At 43.1% G+C, this 24,728-nt stretch overlaps 1 protein-coding gene across 2 annotated transcripts in view; it reads right to left on the minus strand.

The window, feature by feature from the left end:
* The window catches only part of PHACTR3 (phosphatase and actin regulator 3), a 113,995-nt gene that overhangs the window by 8,107 nt on the left and 81,160 nt on the right, over positions 1–24,728 (minus strand). For both annotated transcript variants that reach the window (XM_037402015.1, XM_037402014.1), the window contains exons 8-9: positions 21,408–21,561; positions 1,208–1,263 (exon numbers count right to left, since the gene is read on the minus strand). In XM_037402015.1, coding sequence (XP_037257912.1) covers positions 1,208–1,263; positions 21,408–21,561 — 210 coding nt within the window. The remainder of the gene's footprint in view (positions 1–1,207; positions 1,264–21,407; positions 21,562–24,728) is intronic.

Genomic DNA, 24,728 nt, shown 5'->3' on the forward strand with positions numbered 1-24,728 from the left:
GAATGTATTGTTTTTTCATTTAGCTATGCATGCGTTAGATATATCTAATTTTACCATGTGCCCTGTATGCACTGGAACGGTACTGAAAACACTGATAAATGTAAGTTGACTGTGGAATTCCTTTGTGTTAAAACTGAAGTGAAATCTCCAGTAACTTCAATGGCAAGAGCATAAGGTTTTTTCAATGAACTACCAAGAAAGTTCTGAAACATTAATTTTTAGGTAACAAAAGGTAGATAGCCTTTTTCATAGCAAATTACAATTGTATTGATAATTAAATACGAATTAAATAGCACAGACAGCATTGCGTGTATGACAAACTTCTGTGGCTTTGTGGTTTATGTTTAATGAGAACTGTTGTTCACATTATTCTGTTTTTTGTCTTCAACACTAAATAGACCATGAAAATAACAGAAGTGATATACTTTTCATTCAAGCAGAGGGCCTGCTCCTCCTCCTCCTCCCTCCTTCCTCCTCCCTCCTCCCCGAGACCCACAATGGAGACAATTTCAAAGCCCTCTCTCATCTTCCCCTAACGTAGAGGATTCCCAGCACTTGTAAGGAAAGGGATTATATGTTCATCACTTGTTTGATCCCCAGGCCAGAACACCAATCTTTAGGAAAAGAGTTGCAAGTTTCAGCCTTATGTATTTGAGAGGTGCTGAGAAAGTTCCCCTGTGACAGCGTCTGTAACGGGCCTGGAACTGTCCCTCTAATAACTCTTAATATCTCAGAATGGTTTTTCTTTGACCTGTCTTTGGGGTGTTTTCTAACGATATGAATGTACTTGCTAGGAGAATCACACCTCTGCAAGGATGCTTTCTCCATTCCATTTTAGCCTTGGTGGTATTCAGTGTATGGTTTGCCATGACAGTCCCCATCTTGAAAAATGTCAGTCCAATTCTCATTGCACTGTGACACTACAATTGTATTCCCCTCCTAGACATCCATAACACTGTGATCCGAATGAAAATGATTTCAAAGCCTACATTTGAACAAGTCATTCTTTTCCATACAAAATTGCATGCCTTTATCCAGTTGTAAATTCTGATTCCTGCAGCATTTGAAACTCAGGACGTGAAAAACTAAAGGTTTTAGATACAGAAAATAATTCCAGTGAATGAATTTGTCTTTTTAATATGTTCTAGAAATGCAATCACTGGTTTCAACAAGCACATATAAAATACTTCAGGAAAAAAATACTCACGTTTAAGGATATTTCTTCTTTCTAGCTCCTCAACAGCAGGTCTTTGGCTGAGTCGCCTGCGGAAAAACACCAAAATCACATTTTGTACCATGCCTGTTCTTTGCAAAGTCTGCAGTATTCTGAATTCTGGTTGGTGTTTTCCTTGGGGAGGGGACTACAAAATCCCTCTCCAGGACTCAGGAAGAAAACAAAAAATACAAGATTTCTGCCACCAGATCACTTATATTATTTTTCCCAAATGTCAGCAATGCAGGTAGAAGTTCTTCCTCTAGTTTGCTCTGCTGTCAGTGAGACGCTTCCTCAGAACACGCATCCTTTTCACCATACTTTCAGTCAGTTGGAACCAGTGCTCTCCCAACAGTTAAATTCACTCTTGAGGGGATATTTAAGGTGGTTATCAAATGAGTTTCACAGTGATCTTCTGTAGTTATCACTGCCTCTGCTTTTTAATCTCACATAGCAGCGGGCTTCCTTTTCTCTAGTAACACCAGTGGTGCATCCTGACAAAATGCAGACTTGCCAGAAATAAAGCTTTCCTGTGGTTTCCCGACTACACGTCTAACAGACCAATCCAGCAGCTCTCCTGCCTGCTGAATAAAAATCGTGTGCTGCTCACAGCCTCATGCTGTCTGAACGGAGTGTCTTATGCAGTTTCACCTCCCCTTTCCAGTAGTGCTGCTTCAGGATTGAGTCTTCAAATCATATGATCAGTGCCGTAGCGATTTTATTCTGCATACTAAATGAGACTTCCCCACGAGACACTGCTAATATCTGCAGAGAATCTCAGGTAATTGAACCCCTCCCCTAGGCAGACACACACATGCTGCATTTGCTAGCTTTCAAGTAATAATCCAGCAAGCAGATCGGAAAGAGTTTATGATGCTTTCTGGCCTGCGTTCTGGCAACATTACGGATTCTCATCGTCTCCTCTCCAGCAGATGTTGCCAAGCCAGAGATGAAGTTACAGAGACAAAGAAATACTCAGAGCAGGGATCACACTGCAAACCACTGCTGCAGTAGTTATCCCTCTACTGTGTACAGGAAATAAAGGAATTATTATAAAGTGATGCTATAACAAGATCTACATTTTATCAAATATACAAGAGGCGAAAAAATGAAGTAACTGTTGACAGACTGTAAAAGAACCAGTAAAAGTACTTGATTATAATTTCTCCTTGTTTTACAAACCTTAAGAAAGACCTTCAGAATCAACTCTGTATTCTTATATTGTCAGACCAACAGCCCAAAATATGAATGCATGTCCTTATCCTTTTTGATTAATTTCCCTGAGATCGCTGGGAAAGCTCTCATCTCTGGCAACAGCAAGGCATCACAACTACTGTACCAGATTCACACCAACAAGCTTGCTTGGATGATGAGCTCTCGTGCTTAGAAACACCTCCAGCTTAACTTTCATTCTTCCTGCTCATATACTTTGTATAACCTAAGGTTTTTCTCCTGGTCTCTGGATTTCTATTTGGAGTAATGAGTCAGATACTCCAGCAGTGGAAGTTGCAACAATCTGAGCTGAAACAGGAATGATGCTGAAATGCCCTACTAAAGGCTTTAAATGTGTATTTTTAATTCATGTTACCCTTGGACTCCTCCCTCATTTCTCTGTATGTCTCAGAAATGATACAACTCTGGCTACATTTAGTTCGAAGGAGATTAATGTGTGTTTTATACTATAAATCGGGAAGAATGATTTACTCGGAGAGCTTATCTGCAAATGAAAGGTCCACCCGACCTGCTGCTTGCATGCCTCTCTCTCAAGCCATTCTTAATTACAGCTCTTCCATGCGAGATTGATAGATCCCCCAGAATCTGTACATTAGATTTCAGAGGCCCTTTTAAAGTGAGGGATTAAAAGCCTAACAGAAATTACTAAAGCAGTGTGAGAATGCATATGTATATGAATGCTCTGTATGTTTATATATAAATAGTTATAATATGTACAGTGGTTAATTATTTAAAACCCTCTTTCCCTTTTGGCTTCAATAGACGGTAGGTGCCCAGAGACAATGGCATTTCTATGCACACCCTCTGCTTTCCCCACAACAGAAGGAAAAGGTGCAGATACACACAGGCATATACACAGGAGAGGGTATTCCAATTCTTTTCCTGAGTTTTTCAGACACATGGGCCACACTTCCAAGCTTTTTGTCGTAGTCACGAAATGAGATGTGTAGTTTTCTTCAAAATAAAATTCTAACAGGATTTTGGAAAGCTGGGGATAGAGTGAAGACCCCAAATACCACGAGAGGCACGATGAACTAGTAAGAAGTGGCACCACTACTGAAATCATTGCTGCCAAGCTGTAGGGACATTTTGATTGTCATTTTTCCTGTTTGGGAGCAGCCTCTCTCTGCCCAGAATGCCCCTCGTTTCCCCTCGCCGCCGGCCGAGCTGTGCTGCATGGCAGCTGGGCTGCGGGGGCAGGGACAGCGAGGGGCTCCAGCGGCCTCCGCCGAGCTGCCGACTATAACGGGGGCAGCAGCCACAGGTGCGCCAGGGCCGGGGGGCTGTGGGTCCATGCTGGGCTGCGCTGGAGTGAATCGGGATGAGGCCATCTCTGCAGGATGGCCTCTCCTGCGCTGGGAGAGGAGCGTGCCTGCCCACAGAGCCCGCTGTCCTGCCTGATCATCCATCACAGCAAAGCAGTAGCTGCTGCCGCAGGTGTTCACTGTGGAGCAGACATGTCCTGCCCGAGTTGCTCTGGGAGGACGGAGGGTGCTTCACCCCTCTGTGGGTTCGGGTGGCCCCAGCCACGCTTCATTTCCTCAGATGGGATGTGCAGCACCCCCCGCACCTCTGGCTCCCCTCAGAACTCCCCTGAGCCGGGCCCAGAGGGACGTAAGGACAAGTCCACTTCCGAGAGCCCCTGCCAGGTCGGTGGCTCAGCTGTGGAACTCTGTGTGCTCTTCTCAGCTACAAGTGCTCTATTTTTGGTATTTATTTCATATTTTTCTCTGAAGCTGTTAAAATATGAAATCCCACCTCTGAGAGGGCCAAAAGACACCCCCTACACATGAGCTCGCGTGGTCCCTCAGGCGGCGGCCATTTTGCCCCGCATGGCCTCGGGCGCTCTGCGCCTCAGGGACACCCGGCTGAGGAAATGGCAGCCGGCTCTCCTCGCTGCTGGGGAGTGCAGGCCAGGGAGCAGGGGCTGACAGGTTAAGGTTAAGAGAAGGAATGCTCATGTCTCCTATGTTCAAAGGAAACAAACTCCAGCTGAATAACCATTATCAGCAGACTGCACCCCCAAGTTGGTGTGGCATCCTGGAGGATGAAGCAGGCGCCTGCCATGATGGAGCTTTTGTGAAGGTTCAAACCTGAACCTTCTGCGGACTGTGGATGAGCTCTACAAGCTTTGCAGAGGGAGGATTTTGTATTACACAAGTGCAGGCCATTTTGAAGCAAAGTCAAGTCCTGACTCGTTTCCCCTCGGTTCACCAAAGTTCCTGCACCTGAGTGTGGGCGGTTGCAGGGCTCCACCCCGGGGCCAGCCCGCAGCCCGCTGGGGGCCATGTTGAAGTTTGAGGTGGGCAGGAAGCTCTAGCACTGCTACGATGTGGACTTGGACATGGACATGGATATGGACTTGGACATGGATGTGGACATGGACGTGGACTTGGACATGGCTGGGTGAGTCCTGTGCTTTCTGTTTCTATTTTTTTCACCTAGGGACTCAGAGCCCCCCATGGGACTCACCTCAGTGAGGTGACTAAGCTCCACTGGCGGCACTAAGGCAGTGCACCACTTCTGTCACAGTAATGGTTTTTCAGTTGATTTTAATTTAAATATCTGTTTCTTGCTTTTGGGAAAAGCATCCAGTTAATGCTGTTGTGTTCTTGGATGATATAAAAATCTAGGTTTGAGTATTTTTGTACTGCCTGCTGAGGCAGGGGTGCTCCCTCTGAGCACCTCTGCAGGGCCAGCTGGTTTTGGAAGGGTCTTGAAACTTTCTTGAAAACTCTTAAGTCACTTGCTGGCAAATCCTACCTCTATCCAGATCCCCCATGGTGTAAATTCATGGACTGTCATTGATACTGCTATGATACTATGCTATGGATGTTAGGAGTATCCACTCCAGGGACTTGCTTCCCCATTAGGTTAAACCAAGGGATGCCAAGAGCAGAAGTAAGCGGAGCTGAAGGGGCAGCGCCTCAGTGGAGGTGACTGTGCCTGCCTTGGGGAAACCGAGCAGAACTGGAGGCACCAATGTTGCTTCCCTGTAAGTAATGTTTGGATACACGTGTCAGTGATGCTCCAGATTTGGATAGAGACCAAAATCTGAACATTTTCTCGTAATGCTAAAGCAGTCACCATAAGGTGGGAGGGTGGCAGCACAACACTACATGGACAGCTTTTTCTTCAGTTCACAAAAAATGACAATGTTTTTGTGTTGTTGTTCTGTGCAAAGTTAGCATACATCTTCAAGTAACAGGTATTCTTCAGCTGTTGGAAGTTTGGGGAGGGTCCTGGGTGTATTTTCAGATTGCATTTAGAATGTTTTCTCATAATTTTGGCTCGGACAGATGACTGGATAAATTTATACATTGCCATCTCTCAGAAGCAAAACTTTGCTTCCGCAGTGGTACTCCAGAGGGTGAGAGGAGCAGGCCATTACAGGTTAGCTCTGTCACATGTGGCTCGCCCCAAAAACACCCTGCAGGTACAGCCATGTGTGCTCTTGGTCTCAAAGTATCTCAGGTGCTGAGAGTCTGCACGTGGCCTCATACTTGTTTCCTCCATGCAATGAGTGCATGGAAATCCTGTGACGTTCATGAGTGCTCCATGCTGGCTCTGAAAGGGGCAGTAAATCTGTGTGTGTCTGGCTGTTTCCCTTGACTTACACGTGTGCGGTATAATTGTAGCAAAAAAATGTAGCTGCCCAGGGAGATAACAAGTCCTGCCCCTACCAGCCCAATGGGTGGGAAAGTCTCTGGTGTCTGGTCTGGTGGAGTGGGCAGCAGCCCTCTGCCATGAGCGTCCAGTCTGAGATCCTGCTAACTACCACATAGGACACATGCACAGGTGCAGACACTGGAGTCAGCTTCAAGGGGAAAACCACTAATTGCTTGTCTCCTCTGGAGCACGGTCACATGTTCATGAGCCAAACAGCTCTCACATGTGCCTGTGACTGCTGATCGATAGCTCAATATTTACTTCACACAGTCTGACTGTCTCCTTCACATTTATGGGAATTAATGTCTTGGGACTAGCATTACACCAAGGTTGATGGTGTTGGACTGTTACAGGTGACTGAATCCCCAGCAGTCCGAGGTTTTGCGTGTCGCTAGGATCCTAGGGTCTGCTATCAGATGGGCAATGCATCAATAAGTCCTATAAGCAGGAGATGCTGCCAAGTTCTCTGTCCTCGTAGTTAACCTTAGCAATGTCTCTTGTCTGCTGTGGGAACTGCATTTCAGCAAAGCCACAGCAACCTGTGGGCTTGCAGGTGTGGGCACAGAATAGCTGATGAGAGGGAAATGTGGAGGAGGTACAGGTCACCTGTGTGTGTATGGGGCTATGCTGACTTCCCACACCTCGGACGGTCCTTCCTTTCCAGCTTCCCTTACTAATCTGCGGTCTCACCTGCCTGGCAGACCCTAGCAAGCGTTCAGCAGAATCCAGTGCAAAAAAGGTCATGTTCTTGGTTTGTGAGGTTTCTTATCTGTCCTCAAAATGTGTTCCTTTGTTTCCCAAATATATTTTTTTATAGAGTCTGTTGCCCTGTATCTGTATGTATTGTTGTCATAAAACTGGATTTCTTTTGGATTTATAGCTGAAACCAAAAAGACATACTTTGAAATTCTGTTTCTGCTCTTACTTACTTAGATCCATGTGATTCTGATAATCTTCTGCGAAGGGAGGGGTAGAATGGGTAGTCTTGGACACGTGCATGTGCCTGTGGACTCTGGACTGACAAGTGAGCAATCAATCCAGCCTCCAGTAAGTGAGCTATAGCCAGCAGCAATTGCATTGATTGTCTCTTGTGACGGATAGTTTTGCAGATAGTTGGGAAGGTGGGGGGTGGGGAGGATCCCTCTCACAGGAGAGCTCCAGTCCAGGCAAAGGGAGGAGAAATGAGAGTGCCCTGTGCTTGCTCCTCATAAAGCAGCTTGTGTCTGCTGCCCCTCAGGAGGTGAAGGCTCTGCCTCTTAAATTGGCATCTCTATTACCAGAACATCATGTTCAATTCAACAAGAAGTTTATTTTCATCCTTCCTATAAGTAGCTGTGAAGAGGATGTGTGCCAGGGCTTTGAGTCACCCACGCACTGCACTGTGGCAGTGCAGTACTGCTCGCAATGTACAATTACGGGTAGTAGTAAATCCTCGGTAGGAGGGACTTGCCTTTTACAATATGTACAAAATTAGAAGGCAGGCATGGAGACACACACTTGTTTTTATCCCAAGGTAATTCTGGAGCATGTAAAAATTGGTTGCTGAGTGATGTGCCAGCGTTTCCCATAACAGGATGAGAGTACTTGCTGCTATTCTTTGATAGTAAGAGGCTAAAGAGCAGCATGAAAAGGGTGGGTTGGTATGATACGTTCTGAAAGTTGCACGCAAAAACTTTATTGCGTTAAAATTGCCCAGTGTTTGTGTCTATGTTCCTTTATAAACTATTTTTTGCATCCAAATAAGAAACTGCCTTTAGGTGTCCAGTAAAAGATGCTAGATAAATGCAGAGGCCGTATATGTTGCCTTAATTACATATCTTATTCATTTGTTTGGCCTTTAGTTCTGTCTGGATTTTCAAGGCTGAAAATCAGGAAGAGTTCAGTCAATTATGCTGTCACTTATCTCCCAGGCAATTACAGTTGTCCATCATTATAATTTCTGTGATATAAGCTTTGCAATGAGGAGTTCAGATTTCAGTTGGAATAAAAACTACACACTTGCCCAGTGTGACCCTTGTACCATAACCCACTGTCCCTGAACGACCTACATCCTTGTGACAGGTTTGCTGTTGCATAGTGTTACTTGATGATAAGCACTGTGTGGGCTGAAATACACCAACAGAGCCAGGATCTAATTATGTGAGAGGATTCAAATGGAGGCAGCTTTACGGTAATCACTGTTTTCACCACCCGTGAAAGCCCTGCTGTATTTGACCTTTGGTTTCATAGTTCTCTCAGTGTGTGAGGAAGAAAGGCCAGATGCAGCTGGAGAGTAGAGCCTGCCTCTCAGTTCAAAGGCCTGCTGCAAAGCTCAGTGAAGATGCTGAGCACCCCTCCAACACCTTCAGGAGGCTTTTGCTTTCATACCTGTCTCAACATGCAGTTAAGAACTCTCAGAGGATGTTGTGGCACATTCCAGGACCGACATAACGTAAAGGGTTTCATCTTTTGTTGAGGTATTGGTTAATATACAAGAATTAATGCTCCTACATTAGGGTGTAAGTGTAATAGCTGTTTATTTCAGAACAGGAGCTTTCTCCTTTCCCTTCCATCTGCTCCTCCACTCGGTGGTTTAACAGAGCTGCTAGATAGTGGATCTTTCCTGTTTGTAATAGAATTACAATATTTAGTCATTAGGGTGAGAAAAGTACAACTGATTATTCAGCCAAAGACATGCTCCGAGTGTGTAGTTTGATGAGTGTTTCTTTTGGTAGCAATGTCAGCATGAGCAGCATTACTGCTTGCTCTTGTTCCTGCTTTGCCTTACAGCTGGGAAAAGAACTGGTTTGGGGAATACACTCAAGCTAAAAATAGCTCAGCAAGAAAAACTGCTGAAAGAACATGCTCTTCAAAGAACAGTGCAAGTGGAGCATACTCCCGGTGCAACTCCTCTGCTGAAAGCCAATGAGGGCTCAAGGCTGTGTATTAAAATGTATGTGAAGGGTCTTCCAGCTGAAACCGCATGCTGATTATGATCTTGGTCACACTATGCAAGGCACTGAAAAAGGTTAATGAAGTTTCATTGCAAAGCAATAGGGGGGTTCTTTTTTTTTTTTTTCCTCTCCCCCCCCTCTTTTTTTTTTCCCCCTCAGAAGCAGGAGTAGAACTCTGTAGCCCTGTGTGTGCCTTTTATTCCCCGCCCCCCCCTCCACCGTGGGAAATGTTACATATTTCAGATTTGGGCAAATTGAGAACATTGTGGGTTTGATGCTTCAGGACAAGCAAACAAAAGGAATCATATAAATCCGAGGGGTTTAGTTCTATCCCATTATGTATGTATTACCATTATATTAGTTTAAATAAAGGCATCTGCTACTGCCGAAGTGATGCTAAAACCAACTTGGATAGTAACTGCTTGAGCAACAGTACCCCTAGTGAAACAGTTGCATACTCCTGGGTGCTTACTGGGTAATGATTTGTACAAAAAGAAAGGAAAGAAAAGAGAAGTTATGTTTTAACTTCACTGTATAAACAATACCTGACACAATGATCATGCTTGATCTCCAGGGAGACTGAGGCTGTCTTGCCTGCCCCCCTTGAGCCCTGTAAGAAATGAAGTGTCTGCTTGCTCATGACTGAACTTCCTGGGCAGCCAAGAACACGATTTCAGCCACCACAGTCAGAGGGAACAGAGACAGGAGCACAGAAAGACATGCTAGTTTGGGCTGTAGCACTAGCTATGTTTCAGAGTCCGTCACGTAGAGATACTGTACACGGATGCAACTGTCCCAAAATGTCCTGAATTCAGCAAGGATGCTCACTGTTGCACAGCTAGCGTTAAGATCCTGCAATACTGTCCGATTAACCTATAAACAGTTGCCCCTACCAACAAATACCACTGCAATGTACAGCTGTGGGATTTGGGTCACTGGAAGAAACCACAGCTGGATTTGCAGAGAGCAGACAAAGAAATATTGGTATGCATAGCTTGTCAGCAGAGGCAGGCTGACTAGATGTAAATTCTCCTCCACCCCCTCATTTAATGCAAAATGATTTGAGAATGGCCATTCTTGCCATGGATATAAGCTGCTGAGAGATTTCCCCGTGCAATGTGAGCTCTGGAGAATACACTTCTCTGTTTGCTGTAACCTATATTTGTATATAAGGGACCCTTTGGCAATCTGCAAGTCTGCAGTGACAAATAAACATCTGCAGGCATATTTGCCATTGCAAGGTGCTGCATAAAGCAATAGCAAGGATTTACCCCAGAGTTGGTGGTACCAAGCTGTGTGAGCCTACTAACCCAGCAGCTTCAAACCCTGGCAGGGAGAGGGCATGCAAACTGGTTGTAGTGTCAGGCTTTATGCCAAGGGACAGCTTTCTTAATTACTGAAGTAAATCAAGGGAAATGCAGTGCTATCTTGGCTTTGTGTAATCCCTAAAGAAAAAAAACCTAAATGGTAGTGATCCCTAAAGTTGCAAATGCTTCTGGGATAGAAAATCCCTGCTGGGACTGTGTATGACTGCACACCTGCTATCAAATTGCAGGAATCTCTCTGGGAACACTCTCCCTGGCAACACAACTACTTTCTAGTTCTCGCCTGTCACTCACCCACACAGCATCTCCAAAAGGATGGGATATCCCTGCTTTCAGATAGCATATCACCATCTGTTGTACTATTTTCTGTTTCTCTCATGCACGCTATTGTTAGCCCAGCATTTTTCAGCACAGAGCTAGACCAACAGCTTGCCCTCATGCTGTCATTAAAAAAGGCTGGCCAGAGCCACGCAGCCTTTGCCCACAGCATGCTCTGAATCCTGCTTCTTTACTGCATTCGTGTTTATTTAAATATTTTGCTTTTTTTCAAAATTTTTCTTGATGTTATCTGTTGATTTTCAATGCAAAGAGTGTTTCTGCTGTCAGCATGCAAAGTGAAATGAGAAATTCCATTGAAAACTCAAAGACTTGGCCCAAGCACTCCATAGGAATGTGTCTCCCCTGGTCTCAACGACAGGAATAATCATATATTTTGTAGTTATTTCACCAGCATGTCTCACAGTGCTCTGCAAAGCTGGTCTATATGGCTATCTCTGTTGTACAAAATAGGAAAATGTGGCAAAGTGTCTTGTGTGGAATACCAGAACTGCAGACCCTCCAGGGATTTATTCACTTCCCATGCAAATGGTATCTTAGTGATTCTGGTTTTCTTTCTTTTTAAATTGGGCTGTGTAAGGAGTATGACTTGTCACTTGATGCCACAAAGCGTGACACTGAGCATTATAGACAGGCTAACTTAGATGAAAATGCAAAGAGGATTTGAATTTTAAAATGTTACCCTCATATTCTGTCTCCTTTTCCCCAAAGCTTTTTGGGACCCTCCTTTTTAGGGTCTTCCATTTAGGATCCTGTGTTTAATTATGGTGGTATAAATCCAAACAGAGGTTGCTGGGAACTTTCAGTCAGGACAGAAGATCCTGAGCTTTTGAAATCAGAGTTCCTCAATTGAATAAAATGTAAGAATTTAATTATGTAACATTTCCTATTGACCTGAACATTTAGTATTGACATTGCTGCTATGATTTGTTTTGGTACAACGTACATTGTCTTTTACTGTCAAAGTGCAAGGCTGCGACAGCAAACCTTTGTGAGGTCTCCATGTTCTTGCGAAAGGACTCAATTTCACCACATCTTTGTCTCTTTAAAGTTACTTTTGGTCTGCTGAGTGACTGCTAGGCTAAGGGTAAACTAAGCACAGCAATGTAAGCAGGCAGTGACTTTATCAAAGCTGGGACAAGCCTTGACTCTCTGCAAATGACCTCCATCATATGCGGGTTTTCCATGCTTTTGTAGCAAGTTTTTTCATTGCAGCTGATTCACAGCAAGTCACAGGTAATGCGGCATTGGAGTGCTGGCGTTCTAGTCCACCAGAAGTCCATGCTAACCCTGAGCTTCCTGCTTTGATCATCCCTGTAGACCTAAGCTTGTTATTTCCACATCTATCATTCCCTTTACCTTTTTCCTTTATGTTGTAAACAAGCTGCAAAAAGTTCTTTAAACTTGATTGCATGATGCCTATAAATATAACTTTCCTTACCACATTAGTACTGGTTTGTTAAACCTTTTCTTGAGAAGGAAGATTTTTCCCCTGTTGGGTGGTATTTGGAAGTACTGTAGCCACTCCCTGTGATAATTATCAAGGCTGCAGTGTAGCCTGGCCAGAGTATGGCTTTTGCAGGCACCCTCAAATTAGCCTGATCCTTTTGCAATAGACCAGCTGCTATGTGGAAAGACTGTTGTGAGATTCTGTCTTTTTATTTTTTTAACATGATTTCTGAAAAACTAGTGATGTATTAATTAATTCAGAATTTAATTTGCTTAATTAATGTGATTATCTCAAGCAAATGACAATGGTTGTTCAGCCATAAGCCATGTAGTCTTGATTTTGAGGGCTTTTTATCGACAGTGAGGCACTCATGTTTCTATTCAGCTGTTTGTCTCTTGGCTGAGTAGTATTTTGTGTAGTTTTAACAAAACAAAATAACTCCTGTATTTGTATAACATTGCACTAATTAGATTGAAGTAACCTGTCTCTAATGCAATTTAAGACTCAGATTTTACCAACATGCTGGTTCTTCAAGCAGGTGTGTTTCCCTGTTGCCTTGATACAGTCCTCTGCACAACTGGACTTGCAACAGGAAGAGGCCCTCAACCTCCAAAGGTGCTGTCTGTTTCTTTTTCATTTCACTGGATAAATACTTAAGCATGGATTGATAAATCTGGGAGTTCTCTTGGAAAAGATAGAAAATTAGTGCTTTCCAGGGGAAAAAACACTCACCAGAATCTGGAGAGGTCAAGGAAATGTGCTGGCTACTTGGATGAGTTAATTATGCTGAAAAACTAATACCGAAGCAAATTTGCAGTGCTCTGTTTGACCCAAGTAGCTCCCAAGCCACACAAATAAACACAAAAACCCCCAGAAGACTTGATTATACAACTGCAGCTTGCCAGGTGGGCACAGGCAATGGAATAAAAAAGATTTAGCTAGAATACATTTTAATAATTTATTTGACTGTACAATATCTATTAAGTAGCAATTGATTAAAAAACAGTGACCTTCTGCTCTGACCTGTTTTCCCTCATTCCCTTCCCCTCCCTATTTTCTAAATATTTATTGCCTTCATTTTTCACCCCCCTTGCCTTCTCTGTTATTTCTGAAAGGCAGAAACTGTGCTAGACTGACCCAGATTTTCCTATATGAAAGCAGCAAGCCCAAGCCTCTGATTCCTGGGAGGAATTAAGATCTTGAATGAGCCAGGCAACAGAAGTTGTGCTCAAAGCTGCAGGAGAAGGAGCCTGTAGTAACTCTAACAATATTTGGAAGGCTAGCAACTGCACTGTATGAATTGCAGTTTCCTTAGATCACATGTGGTGAGCCAGCTCTTGGAACAGAGTCCAAAATCATGCGCGAGTTCTTCACGCAAAGGTGCAGATGACGCATCTGACAACACTGCCCCATAAATCAATGGTAACATACTGCTCTAGTGGTACCAGCCATATGCCCTTCAGGTACGGTGTGTGCCAATGTGACACTGAACAGTAAGAAAGCTCTGTCTCTTCCCTTCCCCAAACTAAAACCCACACTACGTATTTTGTGGGAAAAGTGATTTCTATCTGCTCAGGTATTCTGCAGGCAATTCACAGCAACAGTTACGGTGAAACTCGTTTATATCCAGTCTGCATATAAATTTGGTTAGGTTTAAAAGGAGAGTGGAGGAGAGAACCAACACAACACCTCTCCCTCTTTTGTTCTTATATGATTTCAAGTGGCAAGTCTGAAACTGGGTACATTAAAACTGAAAAACATGCAGCCATACCCCTTTCCGGTTGAGTTTTTGCTTATAGCAGCTCATAGTCTTTCAAATACACACTGTTCATCCTATCATGCTTTTGTTTCAACTACAGTGAAGTGCTTGGCTTTAAGTGCATAAAACACTTTCCCTTAATTTCATCAACAGGTCTAAAGCAAAACCCCTGATCCTAAATAATCTCAGCAACACAGTGACCATCCTCACAAATGGTGAGGGCTGCCACCACGAATGCCTGAATCGTGGCTCAGCACTTGGGTTATCAGTAGCTCACAACTGCTACAGCACATTGTTCTGGTCAGGTTTTTGTCATAAACCAGCACAAATGGTTGTGACAATCAGAGCAGCTTACTCTGGTCCCTGTCGATTAAGCTCTGCAAATTGAATTATTTTTTTTCTGTAATTACTTGTGCTCCACATCCAAAGTAGCTTAAGGACCTGAATCATAATCCAGTATAAGATGAGACATTACAGAGCGTTATTGGCTTTCTGCAGATTTCCATTTTGGTTTATGACTGCTTGTCACTTCACAGGGCTGGGGCCCAGATCTTCAGGCATGTTAGATACCTGATTTCTGCAAGAGGGTCTGCACCTGACAACGTGCTGCTCTTTGTAAGCAGTTTGGCAGGGCAAAACAAGTGCACTATTTTCTTCCCTAAAAACTATTTTTCCTTATTTAATTACACTTCCTTTAGCAGTTTTCCTGCAAGTTTATTTACATAATTATGCTCCCTTGTGATACATTATACCTTTCTGAACCCTGATTTTTTTTATTTCTAGTTTCACATGTGCTATTTATGCTAAAAGACCTATTCGAGGAATTGAGTCAGTGTCCCAGAAAAGGCCCTGGATATTCCTCTTTGTGTTTATACCTGCTGCTTTGCTTTTCCCTTCCCTGCTGTGCACTGACCTGCTGCCCTTGCCTTTGCTGTGCTGTGGAAAACACATTTGATTACGAGTTCCCAGCACTGGAGCCAGGGAAGTAGAACAGAGTAGTGCAAGGAGTTAGTGTCTTCCCAGAAGACAATCTCTCAACTGTGCCTGAGACATGAAACTTTTTCTTGTCCCTGAGCAGAGGTAACTGTCCTCTGCAATGACACTTCCCCATGTTTGCACAAAGTAAATACAAAACATCTTCAACAGGAGGTGCATACTGAATCCTTAGCAAAACAAACCTGCACTGAGAGCAGCCTTGAGTCATGCGCATGTTGTTCAAATGAAAAACTAGCACACAGGACTAAGTCCTCTCTGTTGCAACCCTTTATAAATTCATTAGTATATTCAAAAATTCTTGCCAAATGTGCTGTGGACTGGTCTGAGACAGCAAATTGCACTTTCTGGTTCAGCTGCAGATCATGGCTCTTGCCCAGAGCTGATAGGGTGCTCCATAATTAATTGTGCATGCAGTGTGCTTCATTTTTGAAGCAAGCAAGCACCTCTGGTTAAAGAGCTTCTGTCCAGAGTGTCCTTTTGTGATTGCACACTCAAGGCAGTTAGGTTTGTTACTTGCTAGCCAAGGATTCACGTTAGTGAAGCTTGTTCTATTTTTGCTAGTGTAAGACCTGAAAGGGAGCAAAGGGTACCTTTCTCAGGAGCTCTTCAGTCCTTAAAAGAAAGGGACAGAGTAAAGGTATGACATGTACAGATGTACTTGAACCTCTCATAAGATGTGTTTTTGAGGCACACTGCAGCTATCTTGGACCTAAAAAGCCCTGTAAACAGGAGGCTAAACTGACTTATTGCTTGGAGACATTGACAAAACTTGAGCTTTCTCCCTTTCCTTCTGATTTTTATCCTTGAATAATGTCTCAGAATAACCCTGGTAGCAGACACTAAACCTCAGTCCCCTTGACTGTAAGGACAGTGCTGTCTGCCACTGGGTACAAAACAGGATTTCCAACTGTGTGTCACTTTCTGACACCAAGGAAGAGAATAGGGAATATTAATGCCTATGGGATCCAGACATCTAAATCCTGGAGGTGACTCCAAAAAATCTCAGTTATCACTTTGCACCTCCCCTGTTCTTCCAACATCCCGCACCACCACCCCCCCTTTTTCTTTTCTGAAGCCTGAAAAGCTAAGCCCATAATGGAAAAGGGACAAAACATTAAAAAAATCCCAAATCCTTGCACAGCACCAGGTTTGGTTTAAAAAGCACTTGGACACTATGCAAGCTGTTAATAAAATACTGCAGCCACATGCAAATCCCCAACAGCAACCCCCCAGCTGGTCCCTGCTGCCAGCATCTTGTCTTGCTGTCTAGTACAGAGTGAGGAGAACGGGAGACTCCCTCGGCTTACACATACACCCACAGAATTAAATTGTGGTTCTATATATAGCTCCCATCTCATGTGAGGAGCTAAGGCTTTCACAGACGCCCATGCTGCACTCACTGGGGTTATTTTTAGCATCAGTGACAAGGTTACCTGGATAATTCCTGCCAAATAAGAATGAAATGCATTAAATTGTACACAGCTAATTAGCGGTGACAGCTGATCCTTTCTTTGGGCTTGCCCTTGCCTTTCTGTCTCTGGAATAAATCTGTGTCAAGTCTTCCCAGCCTTCTGAAATCAGGGCAGTTCCCTGATTTCTAGTTCAGTGAGTCAGAGTCTGAACACAGAGCTTCATCAATACCCCTCAATAATCTCCAGGTGAATTTAGGCTGCTTTCTAAACTGGGCCCAGTTCAGTATGTAGTTAATTTCTGCATTAGGGGTATCAGTAGTTTGTCATCCCGTGTCTGTCTGGTGTCCTGTCCCCCCCTCTTTGGTTAATATCAAATAAAATGTTCCCCAAGGTTCTGTGGATTAAACCCAGTTTTCCACTGAACCTCTCAGTTTGGAGGGCTGATGCCTTTTCAGCGAGCAAAGCTGCCCTGAGACATTTCTGTCAGGAAGTGCCACTGGATGTGCCATTCTTGGGAAACAGGGCACAGCTTTTGTTCTGTCAATAGGTAAAATTTTCCTTTGAGATTGCTGTGTGTTGAACTGTCATGCTTTATGCTTTTAGGTGGCGAATCTGAAGTGCTGTTTTCTTAGTATTCGGTCTTCAGCAGCACTGTGAACTTCACGCTCTGTTACATGAGGTTGAGGTACAAACCAGGGTCTAATTTGGGTGTGCATTTAGCTAGTCTGCAGTTTCTGGGCAAGTCAACTTGAAAATGCCTTTCCAAGAACCTCAGGGCAGCACTACAACTGCAGATTTCCAGATGTGGTAAAGTACTGAATAAAGATACCTCCTTTTCACTTTACATTGCCAGGAAACCTTGCCCCAGCATGATCTGCTTACCCATGCCAAGATTTTCAATATGGTAAAGATCAGCTTTAGGTTCTTGAGTTTTGGTTCTGCTCTGTGTCCACAAAACCATGATTCTTCCTGCCCGACTCCTTTGATGCCTACATTTCTGTATCTGAATTCCTGTCTCTGTAATCTTTTAAGTGCCGCTTAATGCATCACGTCTACTTATGCAAATATCCAGGGAGGTGATACAGAAAATGAAGTGAAAATTAAAAGTATAATATTTTCCAGGAATACATGTTTTCATTGAAACATTAAGTAATAATGGAGCATCTTTAACTGTGGTTATACATACTTGAGAAGCACCAGCCACCCAGGCAGTTCAAACATTAACTTTTTAAACAGTCAGATATCGAATTTAATTAAACAACCTTTTCCTGCGTCACTCTTTCAGTCTAGCAGCTACTTTACTCCCCCATGTTTCAGCTTAAACCCCTTCTAGAACAAAGTAAGTCTGTAAGGCAGAAAGCAGTTATCGCAAATAATTGTACTTGCAAATGTCTTTTCTGCCTCTTGACACAAAGAGCTCTCAATTCAGTGAATTCCATTGAGGGCTTATTATCTGCACTCTGAACACATAATAATGGGAACCAAGACCTGTTGGGAGCCCTGTTGCCTAATGCAAAATAGAATATTGCAAGTGCACAACATGGCCCGGGGCACTGGGGATGGATGAATTAGTAAGAGAAGCACTGCTGGAAAGGGAAATCTGAGGAAAATGGAATATTGCCATTTTGGATGGAGGAGGAGGGAGAAGTGCATGTTTCCACGGCAACAAGTGGTAGACTAAATTGGCTGGGAGCATGAAATACGGGAAAAACACTTTCCAAATGCAGTAATGCACATAAACGAATACTTGAATCTGTACTTGTGCTGCTGTCAGTCAGTAATAAATCTGAAATCAGTGGACTAGCACTGCTGTAAAAGTAGTGGCCCAAAAGGTATAACAGAATTCCTCAGTCTCTCTTTTGAGATGGAATGAGTAGGAAAGTGAAGAAAAATAGGGGTTTTAGCTTTGACTGCATAAACACTCATCAGCATGATAGCAGAGTCGATTTTCTCAGCAGGTTCGTAACTGCTGTTAGAAACGTATTACAACTAAAACAATTTAAAAAATACAGTGGTTTTAAAAAAATATTATTCTTTCGTCTACCATTTTTGAAGTTACATAGACCCTATTATTCAGTATATTTTGCACATTATATGTCAGCGCAGCTTTCCCTCCAGAGTGCAGAGCTAAGTTACGATAGTTGTGGGACTAAGGCAATTTGCTAGACAGCTATAGACTTCCAAATCCCTACAAATGTGCTGAAAAATATTGACACTTGAAAACAACTGCCTGCTTACCTGCTATTCTTATGCAGACAGCCATTGAATAACTACTCACTAATCTGCCTGTACATTATTCTTTTGTGCTAAAGTGCAGGTCTATAGCCTGATGGTAGGTGTGGGTTCATAACTGAGCCAGCAAGTCCCATTGCTTTTATCAAAGTGTTACTAGTGCAGCAGCATGCTCTTACCTGCATAGGTAGTGGCAAAATCATACAGAGAACAAACATTGGATCCCATTTTCTTTTCAGTACTTCACACCTGAACACTGAGAAGTACATTCGTAGTGATAAACTTTCAAGTTGTCACAAAAAGAATATGCTGCACAACAGTAAAATGAATTTAAAGACCTCAGAATCTCATCCAAGAATTTCACTCTTCTCGGAGTGATTACATTTCCATGATACTGCCAGGTTATGCTCTGAGTGGGGACTCTGGGGTGGTGTGGGTTTTGTGGGGCGAGACCTAGTCAGTCCTAGTCAGAAACTCTGGAGGGCTATCTCTAGGGGTTTGACTCTGCCTTTACCAGTGCCTGTTTTTACTTTGGGATTGGGTGGGGGTTTTTTTGACTCATACTTGCTTTTCCTGGTGTAAATATTTTCCTGCATGCATGCACCACCTGAGCTTGTTTGCACGGTTATGTTCTATTCTAGTGGATGAGTTAAGAGCTGAGCTCTGCCAGGGCACACATGCGCTGGAAGTTGTGTGGGAGACTGCTTCCAATCTGTTTTGCCATTCCTGGCTATTCCAGCAATCTCTGCACCGTCTGTTCCCTGAAATGCACTGAATCTTCCACGTTCCAGGAGGAAGGAGCCTAAATGAAAGCCTGTCTTCCAGCACTTGGAACAAAGATGGCTTTTAGCCATCCTCTAGGCATTACCAATGCGACTAATGGCCTGCACCACAGATTGCTCTGTAAGACCACAGCAGACTGTACGGAGGCTTCCTTCACTGAAATTACCAATAGACAGTACATTTCCTGGCTTCTAGTAATGACTAGCCCTTGTCTTCACCAGCACAGCAGTTTTCTTTTTAAATCCTTGTACTGACACTTGATTTTAGGTATGCCTCCTTTAAAATAATTCATTAGGCTCATTATTAAGCAAGCTAAATGGTAAATTAAAAGAAAGGGATAAAACCTGTAGTTAGACCATCTGAAGCTGCAATTCTGTTAGATCTTTCACACTAAGAAATAATAAGTCAGGCTATATTGAAAAGAGGTGTGACCTTCTAGGCATTTCAGCAATGTGAGGGTGGCTGGATATGAGATAATCTCACTCAGTGAATACTCTGTGATGGTTGAATTTGGTTTTAGGGATGCAGTGGGGTGGAAACCATTTTTGTGTATTTTAAAGCCATGAAATTAGGTTCCTGACCTATAAAGATGTTTCACGAGCAATTGACAGGCTGAAATACTGGAATTAACTATATTGGAGTGCAGCTTGAAATATTTCCCTGAAGTGAATACACAAGGCTTGCAAGGTCAAGATGATCAATGTCAAGGTCCATGACAGTTGCATAGAAATGTTCCTTCCTAAGATGATGGGTATTAATGTGGCACATCTGTGATTTGCTCTGTCTGTAATTTTTTGAACTTAATGTAAATTGTAATGGGATATTTTCTACTTCTATGGGATGTACATATTTTTTGTGACAAGGACTGTCATCTGCGCTGTCTTGTGCAGTCACTGGCACAATGCACTGTTCTTTAGGTGTGAAGTGCTACCATGCTACAAAGAATAAATGGCAATCACTGATACTGGAGGAAGGTGATTATCTCCAGTGTTGCAGGGATTCATGAAGTGCACCCCAAATCTCATCTGTGTTCACTCAGCAGCTTGTTTCTTAGCTGAAAGCAAGTGTGGTGATGACAGTGATGTACTCCTGCATAAACTCTGGGCCATTAGGGCTGGTGCTCTGATCCATGTATGCTTCTCTTTCCCTGTCCCCTGAGGTAGAGTTTAATCAAATGCACATACATGAATGAGCTAGCCTAAATATCAATAAATGTTTCTTTCAGGAGAGGCTTGAGATATTTAATATTTAATAAGCCTTGAAAATGAACTTCAATTCATGTTTCTCAATTTGATTCCAAGCATTTTGGTGGTGAGCAGTGCTCACTGTCCCAGTGTGGGCAGGCGCAGCACAGATTATTTAACAATCCACTTTGTCTCATCTAAAATATTCATGTTTGCAGATAGCCAAATGTAGCTCCTAAAAAAACACACACAAAAACCAAATGGTGCAGTCTGAGTCTCTCAGTTACCTTAAATCTTTGCTTTAGGCTACATGCCACAGTAATGCTATTTGTCTCATAGCTCTACCCTGTTGCCCTGGTTACTGATGAAAACCAGACCATCCCTGCTGCTGAACTTAACACAAACACCTCACCCATGGGAGGGCAATGCTGCTGAAGCTGCTTCTTCCTGAAAGCCACCAATGCATATATGCAGCTATAACAATTGCCTTTATCCTCAAATTCAGTTATTGCTGACAAAGCAAAATCTGGTTAATAAATAATTATATTATTATTTTTAGGATAATAAATTTTATTTATTATCCTTTCTGGAGGACCTCTAAAACTTGTTTACATCAGTGGAGCTGCAGGTACATTTGGCAGAATTTTGTCTCCCACATTGACATCTCTCTTGTTTTCTAATGAAATCAAGGGAATCCTGACTGAACTGGGAGTTAAGATTTTTTTTTCGTATGGCTGATTGACAGCTAAAAATGTGCTCTATTAGTTTGTGTATGATTCAGTGCAGGAAATTAACTTGGTGGGTGACAGTGTCTCATCTGATAGTACTGAGAGGATGCTCCATCATAAAGGGAGGTTCCTCCCTGTTCTTAGGTAGACTTACTTTGAGAGTTTCATTTCAATTTGCTGCCGGATTTCCTGTCTTTCCTCATCTGTCCTCCTTGGGAAAATATTCCTGTCTTCCAGCTCCTGCTTACTTGGTCTGTTTCGTAGTTTTACTGCCAGCAGTTCTTTCTTGCATTTTCTTGGCAAAGTACCTGGGATATGCATTGAGAGGAAAGCTATTAGAAAGACAGCTCCTGGAGATGAAACATGAACATATGAAGAGCAGGAAACCCACAGGCTGACAGTGATCTGTATGTTAACGTGCAATGAGCAGTTGTACACGTTAATATAAGTAAGTAGCACTACAGTTATGCAGGGCTTTGACACAAAACTGCTTCCAAATGGCGAAGGATCATATTCTTCTGTTATCTTTGTTATCCATTATAAGGAAGCAGTGCTCTCGGGTGAAAATTACTTGCAGCTGACACATTCACATCACTAGTTTAGAAGTCAAAGGCTGTGCATCTTGCTTCAGTCTTCTGAGCATCCCTGTAGTCCAGAGCAATCCTCCTTTCCTGAACCATGTAGTGGTTCCTTTGCAGAAGGACTGGATTGCTCAGTGTCAGGAGTGGCCAGGACATGCACACATTCCTCTCCGAGTCACTAGGTATAATGAGGAATAGGTAATGGTAACTGAAGCAATCGAAGTTGTTGCTTGGAATGTGTGCCTATATGCACGCACACACATGCACATACATATAGTAAATGTCATTCTGGTTTTCTGGCATTAGAAAATCAGAATTGTTATCAGACACCGTGTGTAACAAACACTGATTGTAAGCCATTCTGTATGTTTACATTCTGTCCAGCGTGACAGTGAGTCGTAACAGAATTTCATTTAGCAATCAATACTATACTGTTGACATTCAGCCTTTCCCTCTGAAGAGAGCAGGGGCAAATACTACAAGGCATAAAAGAAAAGGCCAGGTTTTATGATGACCTGCAGAATGCAGTCAATTTAGTTGGGCATTTGGGCATGAAGAGGCACAAATACATACTGTGATTGCATGACCTGTCGTGCTTATTTTAAAAACATGGTAACACATGTTTTCCATCAAACCACGCAACCTAAAACATTGCCATTACAAAAGAACAGTTCTTAGGAGAACATGAAGTGACTGTTTTGAGTAGGAGTATACAGCTCTTCAGTGTGCTGGATGCTGAGTCCTTGATGCTGCCCCTCCGATGACATTAGAAACATCCTTTCATTCTTACTGGAGGGAACTGTGTTTGAGCTTAGGTGTTCCTCTATCTCTGGTGTAACTCTTTAGACTTCATCAGGCTAAACAAATGAAAATTGGACTCCTGAGCTTACAAAACCATTTTGCCATGTGTTGCCAGGGTACGCAATAAAATGGCTGTAAATTAGAAAGCCATCTTTATTTTCAAATGCAGACTGAAAGTCTGAGGTGATGTCCATATTTTATGAGGGGCAGCTTTCTTGTGATGGGGGGGGAAAGAACAGAGAAGTGCTATTTAAACCAGTGAGCTGCTGAGTCATACTGGTAGGACTGCAGCCTTCCAGCAGTCATGTCACAGGTAGGTTGTAAGCAAGTCTGGTTTCAGCTGGGATAGAGTTAATTTTCTTCTTGGTGGCTAATGCAGTGCTGTGTTTTGGATTTGGTGTGGGAACAGTGTTGATAACACGCTGATGTTTTCAGTTGTTGCTGGTTGGTGTTTGTACTGGGTCGGGGACTTTTCGGTTTCTCAGGCCGTGCTGGTGGGAGGCCTGGAGGGGCACAAGAAACTGGGAGGGGACACAGCCAGGACAGCTCACCTGAACTAGCCAAAAGGATATTCCATACCATGGGACATCATCCTCGGTATATAAACTGGGCGGGGAGGGGGTCTGGCTGGTGTCTGTGGATCGCTGCTTGGGGACTGCTGAGCATCAGTCAGCAGGTGTTGAGCAACTGTATTGGGCATCACTTGTTTTCTGTTCTCCCTTCCCTTTGGATTTCACTCCTCTCCCCTTCTCCCTCCTTTTCATTTTAACTGTTATTGTCATAAATATTATTATTATTGCTCTATTTTTTTTTATTTTGTCTCAATAATTAAACTGTTCCTATCTCAACCCTTGAGTTTTACATTCCTTTCTGATTCTCCTCCCCAGCCCCCTGTGTGAGGGGGGAGTGAGTGAGTGGCTGCGTGGTACTTAACAACTGGCTGGGGCTAAACCACAACAGCAAGTAAATTTACACCAGATCCTTGCACATCTCTACTGTGTTGTACTGACTTTTCTGGTGTCCAGTCCAGGGCTTCAGCAGAGTCCAAAAATCACCATTGCAGAGTAGCACCAGTCAGGTGGGGTTCCGAGTATTGTCAGGGTACACAGGAACTACAGTTAAATCTTTATATTTGCTTCATCTTGGGAACATGGTGTGTAATAGGAGGTTATTTTGGTTTAGCTCCTTTTTACTTTAAAGTTTGGGGGGTTTAATTTTATGTTTCACCTTTTCTAGAAAAGGTCACCTCATTTTTAAAGAAAATGACATTTAATTGGTATTTTTGTTTGGCATTTGAGATAGGATTAGTCTATTTTTTAAAGGATGCTCTGGAGGTTGGCAAGATTCTAAACCCTTAATAGATTCTCATCCCCAAACTTTGGGGTTTTATTTGCTAGGGATATGTGGACCTACATTATTATTATTATCAGTACTGATCTTGAATTTCTTTATGTTGAGGGGAGGAGTCACTACCACATCCATGCATACATTTTGGGAAGACTGGGGCAGAGAGTAGTTAGATCTCCCTGTGTGAGCAGAGACAAGTCTCTTGATAGTTGCAGTGGTCTAAAATGAAACTTTTTAGGAACCCTAATTAGCTCAAAACCCTACTTAGTGTCTAAAAGCTGTGCCCTTATTTAGCACCTTCCTCCTAATGCTTTCAAAGTCTGTTGCAAACATTAATTAAATTAAACCACACAGTCCTCTGTGAAGTGGTAGGTATACATTTAACAGATGGGCAAAGAAGTTAAATGATTTGGCTGATGTCACACAGAGCTTTCTGCTAACAGAATATATGACTCCATCAAAAACATTTGGCTCATGAAGCCACAGACTTGGGACTGGTTGAGGTTTTTCAAGCTTCCCCACACTGGGAGTGGGTGCAGACTGGGCGTTTGCAGTACTTGAGCCATACAGCACAGGAACCCACAGAATTCCTCCTGGAAACAATCTGAAGCACATTTGAGGCTAGCAGACTCCTGGGTATCCCTGAACATGTTCTCATTTTCACCTGGAAATTTTAAACAGGAGGTAAGAGGAATTTGGTCATGTCAGGAGATTGCTGCGGAGAGACTGCACACGCACATTAAGCC

The sequence above is a fragment of the Falco rusticolus genome, chromosome 10 (genome assembly GCF_015220075.1).
Source record: "Falco rusticolus isolate bFalRus1 chromosome 10, bFalRus1.pri, whole genome shotgun sequence".
Lineage (NCBI taxonomy): Eukaryota > Metazoa > Chordata > Aves > Falconiformes > Falconidae > Falco > Falco rusticolus.